The 13,124-nt window shown below is 51.7% G+C and overlaps 4 protein-coding genes across 4 annotated transcripts; 2 read left to right on the forward strand and 2 right to left on the reverse strand.

Moving 5' to 3' along the window:
• Window positions 1-2,605: 2,605 nt before the first annotated feature.
• ASPACDRAFT_76761 (SYLF and SH3 domain-containing protein) lies at window positions 2,606-4,447 on the reverse strand. The gene is made up of 4 exons (XM_020204780.1): window positions 4,333-4,447; window positions 4,147-4,250; window positions 3,002-4,068; window positions 2,606-2,940 (listed from the first exon to the last, which is right to left on the reverse strand). Exons 1-4 carry the CDS (start codon window positions 4,373-4,375, stop codon window positions 2,919-2,921), a joined length of 1,236 nt encoding a protein of 411 aa, XP_020058717.1. The 5' UTR covers window positions 4,376-4,447; the 3' UTR covers window positions 2,606-2,918.
• A 740-nt stretch (window positions 4,448-5,187) lies between these two features.
• gem1 (ERMES complex Ca(2+)-binding regulatory GTPase GEM1) lies at window positions 5,188-7,296 on the forward strand. Its single transcript, XM_020204781.1, has 2 exons — window positions 5,188-5,246; window positions 5,302-7,296. Exons 1-2 carry the CDS (start codon window positions 5,237-5,239, stop codon window positions 7,191-7,193), a joined length of 1,902 nt encoding a protein of 633 aa, XP_020058718.1. The 5' UTR covers window positions 5,188-5,236; the 3' UTR covers window positions 7,194-7,296.
• A 528-nt stretch (window positions 7,297-7,824) lies between these two features.
• On the forward strand, window positions 7,825-10,631 carry ASPACDRAFT_76763 (WD40 repeat domain-containing protein). Its single transcript, XM_020204782.1, has 7 exons — window positions 7,825-8,158; window positions 8,354-8,496; window positions 8,567-9,509; window positions 9,569-9,854; window positions 9,927-10,127; window positions 10,188-10,263; window positions 10,356-10,631. Exons 1-7 carry the CDS (start codon window positions 8,154-8,156, stop codon window positions 10,496-10,498), a joined length of 1,797 nt encoding a protein of 598 aa, XP_020058719.1. The 5' UTR covers window positions 7,825-8,153; the 3' UTR covers window positions 10,499-10,631.
• A 1,007-nt stretch (window positions 10,632-11,638) lies between these two features.
• On the reverse strand, window positions 11,639-12,652 carry ASPACDRAFT_41205 (GPI anchored serine-threonine rich family protein; the record flags this gene model as incomplete). Its single annotated transcript, XM_020200909.1, has 5 exons — window positions 11,639-11,781; window positions 11,856-12,214; window positions 12,274-12,408; window positions 12,465-12,543; window positions 12,598-12,652. 5 exons carry the CDS (start codon window positions 12,650-12,652, stop codon window positions 11,639-11,641), a joined length of 771 nt encoding a protein of 256 aa, XP_020058720.1.
• Between the last annotated feature and the right edge of the window lie 472 nt (window positions 12,653-13,124).

Genomic DNA, 13,124 nt, shown 5'->3' on the forward strand with positions numbered 1-13,124 from the left:
TCAAGGTACCACCAGGGTCGCAAAAGTAGACAAGTAGAGGATAGTCATGGAATCATCAGAGCGGGGGAACGTATTGTCGACGAAGAGGAGCAACCACCAGGGTGACTAGGAGTGAGAAATGACGATGACGGCTAGGCATCCGGCGGCCAACGGCGGGAGAGAGAGGGAGAGGAGAGGATGGTGACGAGCAGTCGGTTTGAAGGTGGAGAGAGAGGAGGAGGGGGGGGGGTGAAGAGAAAAAGAGGGATTGAAGAGGAGAAAGAGGAGGAGGAGGAGGGCCAGCGAACGAGGCTGAGGAGGGAGAGAGTGGCCGTGGTTGCTGTTTGGTTGGTGGTGAAGAAAAAGGATAATAGGGAAAGGATGAGAGAAAAGATGTTCACAACCTTGTAGTTTAGTTGCTCGTAGTTAGGTAGGTAGCAAGTAGGTAGTAAAAGGCTGGAGAGTCCCCAGGTAGGTACTAGGTAAGTATTGTACCCACCACTGCTTGCCTGTCTGCCTGCACAGCACCACTTGTACTGAGTATTATTATTGTACTGGCAGTACTAGGAGCAGTACTAAGAAAGAGTACCAGTAATCATGAGTGGTGGTCCCTGCGAGAAGTGGTTGGTTTGGTCTGGTTGGTTGCTGGTTCGGTGGTCGGTCTGGCCGCGATGATCGGAGTCGACAGAACAAAAATAGATGGAGATTCTAGCAACTAATATTGTTTCGCGACACAGGTGAGGGTGTCCTTGGCTCTTCTGAGATAGAGCAGCAATTTAAATGTATAAAAGAAGGAAGAAAGGTGGGAAAATCAGGGGAGAATACACTCCTGAGTGGGGTGGACGGACTGTATCAGAGAAAGACCCATCTACTGTCTGTCCATTTACAACCGCAGTCGAATCTGGAAGATTCGTCTTGTCTGGTTCCCGTTTGGATTGGGCGGATTTGTTTGGTTGAGGTAGGTACGGAGTAGTACCTAGTATCTCAGGTACACCGTTGAGTTCTGTCAGGTACAGTCCCCACGAGGAATGGGGAAACAAAAAAAGACAGAGTTTCCCACAGTAACCCGTTGATGAGTAGTCGAAGTAGTCTAGCTTGGAAGTATATGGATGTTAGAATGATGGGATGGGATGGGATGAATAATGATTGATCATCAACTAACTAAATTTAATGGATTGGATTCCGCGCAGGCCGAACTACCGGCTGACTCAGCCCGCCCGCCCTCTCCACAGCTGATCCATGATCGATCCATCCACTGCAGTATGGAATAACTTAATCAACTGGCAGGCCACCTCCCCTCCGTTCGTTCGTTCGTTCGCGCGCTTGCTTGCAGTAGGCGATCAATGATCAACATTACCCCCGTGCTGCTGGTGGGTTAGGATTGACAAGTGGCACGGTCTTTCCCCATGGTCAAAATGCTTCCCCTCACTTACTTCACTTGGTGTTTGTACTGTTACCTTCGCATTAGACAAAGAACCTGTGGCTTAAGATATAAATTGAATACATTATATACTACCTAAAAACATGAGATTTCCCTTCTTAAACCTGTTCGTTGAAGCCCTGCGGCCCATGATGCAGCAGCATGAGGGCTCAAGGGATGTCTTTTCCTTGTTCCCTCCTTACTATACTCACGCTAACTAGGGATTTCCTCTCCTGCCTTGCCTACAGTACGAGGTACGGTACCCACGCAACCTTCAGCTGTCAGCTTTTCGCTCGAGCTCTATGTGTATCATTTGATTCACGATGGAGCTGTCATCGGAACATGCAAAAAGTCATTGTAAGGCCTTCCCTGGCCTCGTGAATCAGGCTTTGACACCAGCTCGAGCTGTCCTGTGGGTGAGTCATGCTGCTAGTGTTCGGCTCAGAGGTTCTGTACAGTACGTTCTTACTACAGGATGTCTCGTATCGTTGAGCCTCGCCAGGGAGGAAAGGAAATACCCACCCCCACTTCCGCTAGTACTCCGTCGGTGGTAGCCAAGAGAAGGATGGAGAGAAGAATGAAAGCTAATGAGACTGAAGTGGCAGCACGAGAAGGATTAAGAACCTGACAGGAATGTTTATCGACTTTCCATCCCACCGTTTGCCGCCCTTCCTTCAAGGCAAGACCCTATTGTTGTTATGCCTGACACGTGAGGATTGTGGTCCATCCAGTGCGCTCAGCCCATGATTGTAAGTGCTCAGGCGGAAAGGCCCAGATGACCTCGCTTACTCAAGGATGCAATACCACAGGGAGGAAAGTCGGTCTCAAGCTCTTTGAAGAATGTACATTCATTAATACCTCCAAACATACGGGGTATGGACGGACATACAGGGAGGGACATGCCTATGAAACCTACGCTTGAAAGCGACTGGTGACGACAGCAGCCACTTTCTGGCGACATCCAGCCATCACGCCAGAGTCTTTGTGTTCAATGCCAGGCGCCCTTGCAAGGGGGGTTGATTTATGTCAGTTGAGCGGCAGCTAACCTCAATACAAAGGGGGCTGAGACCTCTCCAATCATTCCATCTCAACTCGGTAAACGATAAGTCATTCAGTCATTCTAAAACTGCCAGGTCTGCCGGCTAATCCCATACTGGAAAAGAACATCTTATGTATAAATTGGAAGCAGTACCTAAGCACAATCACAAACACACGCACCCGAAGGACAGCCCAGTCGGAACCACAACCCACAAATGTGAATACCTGGCTCATCCCCTATCCGTGCAAGCAAAACCTGTGCTCACTGGTCAACTCAATTTGAACTCCGGTGCTGATATGAAATGCCAAAAGCGGACCCTTGGAATTGCAGAGCTGACATATTTGCAAGAGAGAAAAATCGCCGATGCGAAACTGAAAGGTCAAAGAGGACGAGTATTCTGGAAGGCATTGAGAGAAAGACAGAAACAGGGATGTCATAAAGATGTCATTTCGCATAAATTAAAGCAGGGGAATCAAGTATTTAAGCAGGGTCAACATAATTACTACGCATGGCAGGTTAGTATCCGGCGCAGGAAATTGAATCTGACGGACGGTGATGCTTACCTGGGAAAGATTCCAACTCGGTCTCCAATTCGCCCCGTCCACCAGTCCTCTGCCTTGTCAGTCCGCTTGAGGATGGTGATGATATCGCCTTTCTTGAAACCCAGGTCGCCTTCTTGATCAGCATCGAATGTGTACAGCGCAACTGCCTGGTCCTGACGGAGTGTAGGGGCAGCCCCTGTCCTCTGTCCAAAGATCGGCTTCGGGGCTGTTGGACGGCTGGGTTTGCGGTCGGAATACACATAGTCTTCATCAATAGGGGCGGTGTTGCTACGGCTGCGGTTGAAAGACTCGTAGGTATCCGGGCGGCTGCTGTTGCGAGTCGTTGAAGACCGGTTCAGACCTCCCGCGGGTCGGTCATAGATATCATCGGCCCACGTGTTCGCACGACGAGGACGATCTCGGTACTCATAGTCGTCGTTGCCATTCACCCCAGTCCGGTCGCGCCGAAGACCTTCTCCATAGGCATCGCCTCGTCGACCCTCCCATACCACATCATCATGGCTATCATCATAGACAGGAATGTCGTTATACATAGTATCTCCTTGTCTCGAGTTGCCATAGAAAGCGCGCGAGTTCAAGATACGTAGAAGAGGATCAGCGGCAGGAGGAGGCCGAATGGTTCCGCTCAGTAGCTGGCGGGCCGACACTCGACTGTTGTACATCTTCTCGTTTGCATCCTTGCGCTCCACCAACATACTTCCCTCCAGACTCACGCCGGCAAAGAGACCCTTGGTCTTGGAGTATGAGAACACCGCCGCGACACCTTTTGTACTTGCAGCGCCTGCGGCCTCGGCGTTGCGTCCGATCGGTCCAGCGGCAATCGAAACATTACCACCCAGTGTCAAGGTTCCCGCTTGAGAAAACGTGCGCACAGCAGCCGCATCATTTAGGATAAAAACGAAGTCGGTCAATTCAAACCCTATCTGGCCCCCGAAGCCGGCCCCTGCTGTCGCAATGGCCGACGGAGCCGACCAAGAGCCATCTGCGAGGCGGGCTACAACAACCCCCGAACCGAAGCGAGCGGAGCCCAGGAAGCCGGCTTTCAGGACAGTAAGAATGGCGAGACCCTGGCGATAGAGCGGTCAGTCTGAGACGAGAACGCCACGGAATGGGTATGACAAAGGAAGGCTCTTTTGCCCACTTACTTTAGCTCCTGCTAGAATTTCAGGGGGAATGACCTTATCAGGTCCAAATGCTTGTCGGGGGTCCACGAAGGACGTAAGAATTTTCCCAACCTTTTTGCATTCGCCTGTTGTCCGCGGGTTAGTTCACGCTCAATAGCCTCGCAAGTGATTGCGGGGAAGTTGGAAAGCGGGCGGAGTAATGCATACTTGACAGAGATGAAGGGAGCGGATTGTGAATTCCGAGAGGCATCTTGAAAACCACTCCGGACCTGAGAAGCCCGTGAAGAAGGGGAGGAGAGAGTGAGGAGAGGAAGCAAGGAAGGAGGGGGTGGGATGAAAGAGAGAGAGTTAAGAGTCAGGGAGCAGTAAAGAAAAGAAAGGTGTTGATAACCGTAGGTTGCTTTGGTCTTGAGGGAGCGACCGGAAGTGGAACCCAAATGACGGGCTGACATCCACTCGCTTTCGCAAACGATCATTCTATGCTTCTCCTGCCAACTCAAGCTGACCAAAAGAAACCGCGGCACCATGCACTTAGTGCAGCATGCTGGAATTGATTTCGCTGGCCCTATGCTCTATTGAAAAGTCGCTGAGTGAGCATTGGCCTGTCTGGCTCAAAAGAAACCCTGAGCGTGTGCTCAGCCCCGCGATATTGAGCCCAAAGAGTAGGTATGCGCTTTTTGTCTCTATTACGTCCTGTGGCTGCGGTTGCTGCGGTCGGCTTCCTTCACATCCGGCTGCCGTAACTCATGCAATTGAGTCTTTCAGACAAATGGAAGTCGTTAGGAAGGCCTCGACCTTATAGCGCAGTAGGTTGATATGATGCGATCATGTTTTCGCTTCCATATTGTGTGCGCATTAAGTGTTGCACAGATTTGTACGGCACAGTAGTACTGCACATCCATGCAATCCCTCCGATCGAGACCTGAGGCTGCGAGAACGGCACAGCCACCGCCGAGGTTCCGCTGATCATCTCCGTCACCGATCGGAACCTGAAAGTACCCTTCGTCAAGCAAGACAAAACTCTTGGTTTTCATGTCGGCAACATCAGGAAGGCATGACTCAATGATCAGAGGAGGGTGATAGCAGAGCTGCATTCCTAACCCATTTCACGATGGCTACAGGTTCGACAAGCCGACCGCAATTGACCCTGATCTACGGTTGCTGACAGCACTCCAGTGCGAATCTGCGTCTGTGGAGACGAAGGCACTGGCAAGTCCAGCTTGATCACTTCTCTTGTCAAAGGTGTCTTCGTCACAAACAAGATTCAGCCCGTCCTACCCCAGATCACGATACCTCCGACCATCGGTACCCCCGAAAATGTCACAACGACAACAGTGGTGGACACCTCCGCGCTTCCGCAAGAGCGGAACAACTTGGCAAGGGAAATCAGAAAATCCAATGTGATCCTACTTGTGTACTCGGATCATTACAGTTACGAAAGAGTCGCTCTGTTCTGGCTGCCGTATTTCCGCTCCTTGGGGGTTAATGTACCGGTAGTTCTTTGCGCGAACAAGTCCGACCTGGCTGCGGACCACACGGAGACACAAGTCATTGAGGAGGAGATGCTCCCGCTAATGGCAGAGTTCAAGGAGATCGATTCATGTATACGCACCAGTGCCCGCGAGCATCGAAATGTCAACGAGGCTTTCTTTCTCTGTCAAAAAGCCGTCACGCATCCCATCGCACCGCTCTTCGATTCGAAGGAGTCTGCTCTGAAGCCCGCTGCTGTCGCCGCGCTACAACGCATATTCTATCTGAGTGATAAAGATCGGGATGGTTATCTTAGTGACAAGGAAATGGAGGACTTTCAGATGCGCTGTTTCGAGAAGCCTCTGAGCGAAGAAGATCTTGTTCATATCAAGGAGACCATCCAAAGGGCACATCCTCACTCGGTCACTCCCTCAGGCATTGACTGCCGCGGGTTCCTTCATCTCAACAAGATGTATGCTGAAAAAGGTCGTCACGAAACAGTCTGGATCATTCTACGGGCTTTTCAGTACACGGATAATTTGTCCCTTCAAGAAAACTTCCTCCATCCGAGATTTGAAGTTCCCCCTTACGCATCAGCTGAGCTGTCGCCAGAGGGCTATCGTTTCTTTGTTAACCTGTTTCTTCTCTCCGACAAGGATAATGATGGTGGATTGAATGACGCCGAGTTGGCGTCGCTATTTGCGCCGACACCAGGGTTGCCTGCCTCTTGGGCGGATGGCTCATTCCCATCTTCCACCGTTCGGAACGAGGCCGGTCACGTCACCCTTCAGGGCTGGCTGGCACAATGGAGTATGACCACTTTCACATCGCCCAAGACCACGCTCGAGTACTTGGCCTACTTGGGATTCGAGTCATCCGACCGCAGCAATCCTTCGACAACGGCGGCGCTTAAAGTCACGCGGCCACGAAAGCGAAGGAGACGGCCCGGACGCGTGGGGCGCAACGTCGTTCTTGGCCACGTGCTTGGAGCTCCGGGATCCGGCAAATCGGCTCTGTTGGATGCGTTCCTCTCGAGAGGATTTAGCGCCACCTATCACCCCACCATTCAGCCACGAACTGCTGTGAATACAGTCGAGCTCCCTGGAGGGAAGCAATGCTATCTGATCCTGGACGAACTTGGAGAGCTCGAGCCTGCAATCCTGGAGAATCAGGTCAAGCTTCTCGACCAGTGCGATGTCATTGTTTACACGTACGACTCTTCTGATCCCGATTCGTTTGCGTATATTCCAGCTCTGCGGGCCAAGTATCCGCACTTGGAAGAGCTTGCGAGTGTGTTTGTTGCACTTAAAGCGGACCTGGACCGAACCACCCAACGGGCGGAGCATCAACCTCATGAATACACGGCCATGCTGAACATGCCCAGTCCACCTCTTCATGTCAGCGCTACGTGGAGTTCAATCCAAGAAGTGTTTGTTCACATTGCCGAGGCGGCTATGGAGCCTAGCACGGCCTTCCCACGGAGTGAGGAAGATGTCGAGGGCAAGTGGATGTCGTGGGGAATCGCACTGGGGGCGGTTGTCTGCGCGGGGGCAGCAGCGGTGATGATCTGGCGGAGAGTTAGTGGTAGTGGGGTCTGAGGGCGCTTCTGGTTCCCCAACACTATGTACCGATAGTTGTAAACCTAGAAACTAGATACCCTTGACAATTTTGCCTACCTGCATTGCCCTGGGATATTGTACGAAACCATGCACTTTAATTGGAGCCTTTTTAATGCTAACGTACATAAATTGAAAGCATCGGAAAGCGTTCATAGAGAGTAAGGTAGGCAAGTACAATACAATGGGCCCAAGAGCACCATTGATGGTGAACCCCGCCGTGGATCGGCTGAGGACTTGCTCCGTACCTGCTACGTAGTCCAGTATGCTAAAGTTGCCGGCCGGCCCCACGCGCGAACTTGCCTCTAACCGTCTACGAGTAATTAATACTGTTAGTTCAACCAACGTAAACTAACCCCGGAATAACCATGACCACCGGTTGGCTGCCCGTCAGCTCCAGCCTCCCACCCAGGTCCCGGTCATCCGTCTGTCGCCTGCCAGGCTTCCTTCCAAGTGACTTCCAAAGTGACTCTGGCTTCATCCCGATCTCTTCTCTCCCAAGACACAAACTCAGCCGATTCGTGCCCGGAAATATCCCCTGTCACCCCTCAATCTCCGCCTCGAAGTCTACTTAAACTACTCAAGGACGGCCGCGGATTGTCCCTGTGTTTCGACCAACTCTCCTCCTCGTCCCAGCTACCTCTCTGCCACCGATTGTCGCTTCTCTCCCCCTTCAGGACCTGCAATACTGGCTAAGCGCAAAAGTTGCCCCGGCAAAATCCTCCTTATATAAACGATATCAGTATAAAGAGCCGCCCTGAGTGGCACCCGTTGCTGGTGCCGCTCTTGGGGGACTTATATTCAGCGTTGCCTGACTAGCCCGCCTATTGCTAGCTTCACTAAATTCGTGATATCACGCCCCGATCATATCATACCAACCCCGGAGGATCCTTGTTTTCACCATCAATTGGTTCCCGTGGAGGCACTGTTGCAACCGCAGCCATGTTGTAAGACACACCACCCCGACCGCACCCTGGTCATCCGTTTGGTTTCCCTTATCTCCGCTCTGTGCCGCAGCATCATAGGTCCGGCGCCAGAGTCCCTGGAGAGTTTCCAGAGGCAGACCCGTTTCCCTCAGCCTTTGACATAATATGACGGCTCTGTTATGTGGCTTCCCTTCTGACTGATAACCCTCAATTCAGCGTCCTTCCCCCTCCCCCACCTCGCTACACCGTCCCTGTCGCCTATGCAGCTGGTGCATCAAACGGCATGGCGGTGCCTGTGGTAGAAACAAACAACATCATCAGCCATCCCGAAGGCGGTTGTTCTTTGCAGGTTGGAGAAGGTGCGTTTGCTCTATCGCACCCACATAAGACATGTGATCGAGAGTCCACTGACACAAATTCTTGCGATAGGCACCTATCACCTCAAAGATAACCTCCACCTCGCAACGCCGCCGCCCCATCCCTCGGAAGCGCCTGTTGTGAACCCGAACCCGCTCGCGACTGGCGTGACCCCGCCAACCTCGGGCGTGAAACTCTCTTTAGTCCAAGTCAGCAACCAAAGCAAGGCCCCTACATACTCTTCAAACGGAAATGCCACAGCACCATTGTTTGGCGATGGGAACCCCGCGCTGGCCGCGCCGGTGGTTAAAGAAGGCCTCAAGAGGAGGAAACCGAAGAACAACATTGTGAAGAGCAGCTCGTCGTTCGTATCACGGGTAATTACCCATGAAGCGCTGACGAAACGCCTGAACGATCGCAACCCAGACGGCTTTTTCGCATTCGCCAACATCAACCGCGCATTCCAGTGGTTGGATCTCAGTTCGAAGCAAAAAGAAGAGCCGCTGGCGAAAATTCTCTTCACAAAAGCGCACATTCTGAGCCACGATATCAACGAATTGACGAAGAGCTCATCGCACATCGATATCGTCATGGGTTCATCGGCCGGGGACATTATATGGTACGAGCCGATCTCACAGAAATACGCGCGCATCAACAAGAACGGGGTTGTAGCCAATTCTGCCGTAACTCATATCAAGTGGATTCCAGGGTCGGAGAATCTCTTCATGGCCGCCCACGCCAACGGCCAGTTGGTAGTTTATGATAAGGAGAAGGAGGATGCACTTTTCACACCCGAACTCAGCAGCCCTTCGGCTGAGATGCTGAAATCTTCGGGCCGGCAGCCATTGCAGGTTCTCAAGTCGGTCAACTCCAGGAATCAGAAGACGAATCCGGTCTCCTTATGGAAAGTCGCCAATCAGAAGATCTCCCACTTTGCGTTCTCTCCGGACCGTAGACACCTGGCCATTGTTCTGGAGGACGGGTCTTTGCGGGTGATGGACTACTTGAGAGAAGAGTATGCAGGCTATCCTTGGTACTGCCACTGTTGATAGACAGATCGCTGACTGCTGCTAGGGTTCTTGACATATTTCGCAGTTATTATGGTGGTCTAATATGTGTTTGCTGGTCGCCGGACGGCAAATACATCGTGACCGGCGGCCAAGATGATCTGGTTACGATCTGGTCCCTACCAGAACGAAAGATCGTAGCCCGATGCCAAGGCCACAACTCATGGGTTTCTGCGGTAGCATTCGATCCCTGGCGCTGCGACGAGAGAAACTATCGATTCGGCAGTGTTGGTGATGATTGCCGGTTGTTACTATGGGACTTCAGCGTGGGCATGCTCCACCGCCCCCGAGTGGTAGGTTTTCATTCCGCACCGCCAGATGAACACCATCAGTCAAGCTTGCTCCATAAACTTACACTCCTCCAGCACCAAGCGAACGCGCGCCAGCGGACAAGCATGGTCGTGACCAACACGCAACTCAACAACCGTCATCGCGCCGATAGTGCCGCCGGCAACCGAGTCCGGTCCGACTCGCAACAGACCGCCGATACCTACAGCAGCTATGATCCGACCGTTCGCCATCCCGTCGAGCCCAGGGCGCGGACGGCTCTGTTGCCACCGATCATGGTGAGCTTTCTTTCCCCCTCCCCAACTTCCCAGACTGGCAGCTAAGAAACATCATTATAGTCCAAGATCGTCGGAGAAGACCCCATCTGCTGGCTTGGGTTCCAAGAAAACTCCATCATGACGTCTTCTCTTGAAGGTAAACCCCCCACCCCTACCCTTCCCCAACCCTTTGCGCAAAGAAAGTATATGCTTCATCAAGATCGCGCGTTGACCCCCAACCCGCCGCAGGCCATATTCGCACGTGGGACCGTCCCCGCGAAGGCATCAACGAGAATTATTACGACCACACCTCATCCCCGGCTTTCAGCGCCAGTGCAGCGGCGTCGGGGTCCGGTTCTGCACTGGGAGACTCCGTGATGGGGTCTCTTTGAGCGGAGCAGCGTGGGGAAGAGAAACCAAAAGAAAATGGAGGCCATGCTCCCTCCCAATCCCATCCTTGATCTTTGTAAATATCTGTATGATGTGTTTTCTTTCTTCATGAGATCTATACCCAAATGAAACCGCTAATTTCAAGTTATGTTGGATATCTGTTATTCTTGTTCTTCCATGATTGAAGGGGTGTGCTATTAAATCGGTTGCACCAAAATAAAGGAGCAGAAAGCGGCAGTTCAAGTCAAGTCTGTTGAAGCTCATTCCCCCTTTGCTTTGGGCCATTATCCAATCTCTGGCCTGGTTGAGATACCCTATTTCCTAAAGATAACTTGCAGCAAAAGACTGGTTAAGTGTAGTAGGGAGAAAAGCAATCTGATCCGAACGAAGAGAGGAGCTTGGAACTATACTACGGTGACCTATCACTGTATCGGCAGGGGGTGTAGAAGAAATGCCAATGATTAGATAAAGTATCGACTATCAACCTCACAAAAAACCCCATCGACGGTAAGATTGCAGGCAGGGAGTCACAAACATCTTCATACATTGAAATAGAAAAAAAAAGGTAACAGGGGGTTGTGCTTTCGTCAATCAATTAACAGGTGGGATAAATGGTTGGGATAAATGGATAATGTATCGTGTTGCGTCACTCGTGTAGGTAGGGGGAGGGGGAGGGGAGGGGTGATGGCAAAGGATCAAAGGGCATGAAGTCAGAGAGGGATTTCTGGGGGAAATCGAATGGGTAGTATGATGAGAGTATGCAGTTGCAGATGAAGGAAGAGTAAACAAAATTGCTGGTATGTTTTGGGTGGAAGGAGATGTGATGCAACTAATTCAAAGGCAAAAGCTGACAAGGTAAGCAAAGCAAAGCAAAGCAATTTGTGTGTACCACTCATGGTGTAGTTGGCGATGATATGAGTGCGTATATACAACCCTTACCCTGGATTAGAATCTTAAATATAGAGTGGGAGAGGACTGGGTAGGTAGGTAGGACAGACGCCCGGGCTGAGCGTTGGGAGGTCGTTACTCGGAGGCGAAACGATGAGGGTGATAGTTTGGTGCAGTGACAGCGGGAACGCATGGCGAAAGTCGCGACGTCAATTGTGAATTGTGTCACTGTACCTTCCTTGGACTGGGGTCGTTTACAACGCTCCGGCGAAGATGCTCATCACGAGGGCGCTGAGCACGGCGAGGGGACCGCTCAGGGTCATTGCGCTTGCGGCAGCTCCGGCGGAGGCAGTGGCGGAGGCAGCGGTCTTGGTGGCAGTAGTGGCAGATGCTGTGGCTGTTGTTAAGGTAACAAACAGATTGAACCCAGGTTAGATAACTTCATTCATCTCATATCCTGTCTGTACTCACCCGGTCTCACGGAGGCGGAGGGAATGGTGCTAGATGATGGTGAAGATGGTGAAGAGGTCTTGTGATAGATGCAGGGGCGTGCCTTGTATCTAGTGCTGGTGTAGGTGCTGGAAGATAGTGGTGCATGTGCATGTGCTGGTGATGATAGTGGTGATGATGGTGTAGGTGTAGGTGTAGGTGATGTAGGTGATGTAGGTGCAGATTGTGAGATGTGTGATGGTGGTGATGATAGTGTTGAATTAGAAGTATCCTTACCCGTCTCAACTTTGCCAACCTTAGTCACGTTGAATTGATTCGACTGGCTCAAGATGCCAGTGTTCTGGGTGGTGTTGGCAATAGCATTCAGTTGGTAGCCATTACTATCATCGACCTGATCAGTCTTGCTGCCGTTCCACCTCGAGTCAAGGATACAACATACGCAACAGGAATCCCGGTGATCATGTCCACAGTATAGGAGCCATCCGAGACCTTGGCATTCTGGGTGATGACCTTGTTGACTGTAGGCTGGGAGGCCATGTTGACTAGGACCAAAGTGACCTCGTCCGGATCAGAACTGCGCAGCCCGTCAGTTTTATGCATGACGGGTCAATCTGGAGAAGGAAAACGCACGAAACCGTTGTCCATTGGAACTTGTACGACTTGCTGAAGTCAACCTGGTCCCCAGCCTTGGGCGCGGTGATCGTGAGAGCTGGAGAGTCCTGTCAGTTTAGGGCCAGCAGAGATCGAAAATCGGGAACCCTACCCAGAGCCGAAGCAGCAAAGGCGACAATGGCAAGAAGGAGGCTCAAGGAACGCATGGTGAAGGTGCTCAGGAGATATTAGAACTAGAGATGAAGAGGGGAAACTGCACAGCAGACACTAGAAGAATTGAAATTGGGGAGAAGCTATACACTGGCTTGGAAAGATGGATGGGAGTTTGCTGGTCTGGGACACGACAGCTTTATAACTTCTTCTACACCACACACACCACACCGCAACATCTAACGGTACAATTACCTTTCTATCCTCTCCACCCCTCCCACTATCCTGTCATCGTCCTTGTTTCTCCGTTCTCCTACCGGATTGACTGATCGGAAAGAAAAGATCAAGAAAACAGTACGAAGGAAAGAAGGAAGGACGCGGAAGGGTAAAGTCAACGCCCTGTGTCTATTTTGGGGGGATGTGGTTGTTGTTCACTTCCCGTTGTGCGCCCATGCGAGGGGGGCTTCCTGCAGGTGACTGGTCCGATTCCCTTCATCAAACCTATTTTCCCATGGAGACGCGTTCAAT

Source organism: Aspergillus aculeatus (genome assembly GCF_001890905.1).
Source record: "Aspergillus aculeatus ATCC 16872 unplaced genomic scaffold ASPACscaffold_4, whole genome shotgun sequence".
Classification (NCBI taxonomy): domain Eukaryota; kingdom Fungi; phylum Ascomycota; class Eurotiomycetes; order Eurotiales; family Aspergillaceae; genus Aspergillus; species Aspergillus aculeatus.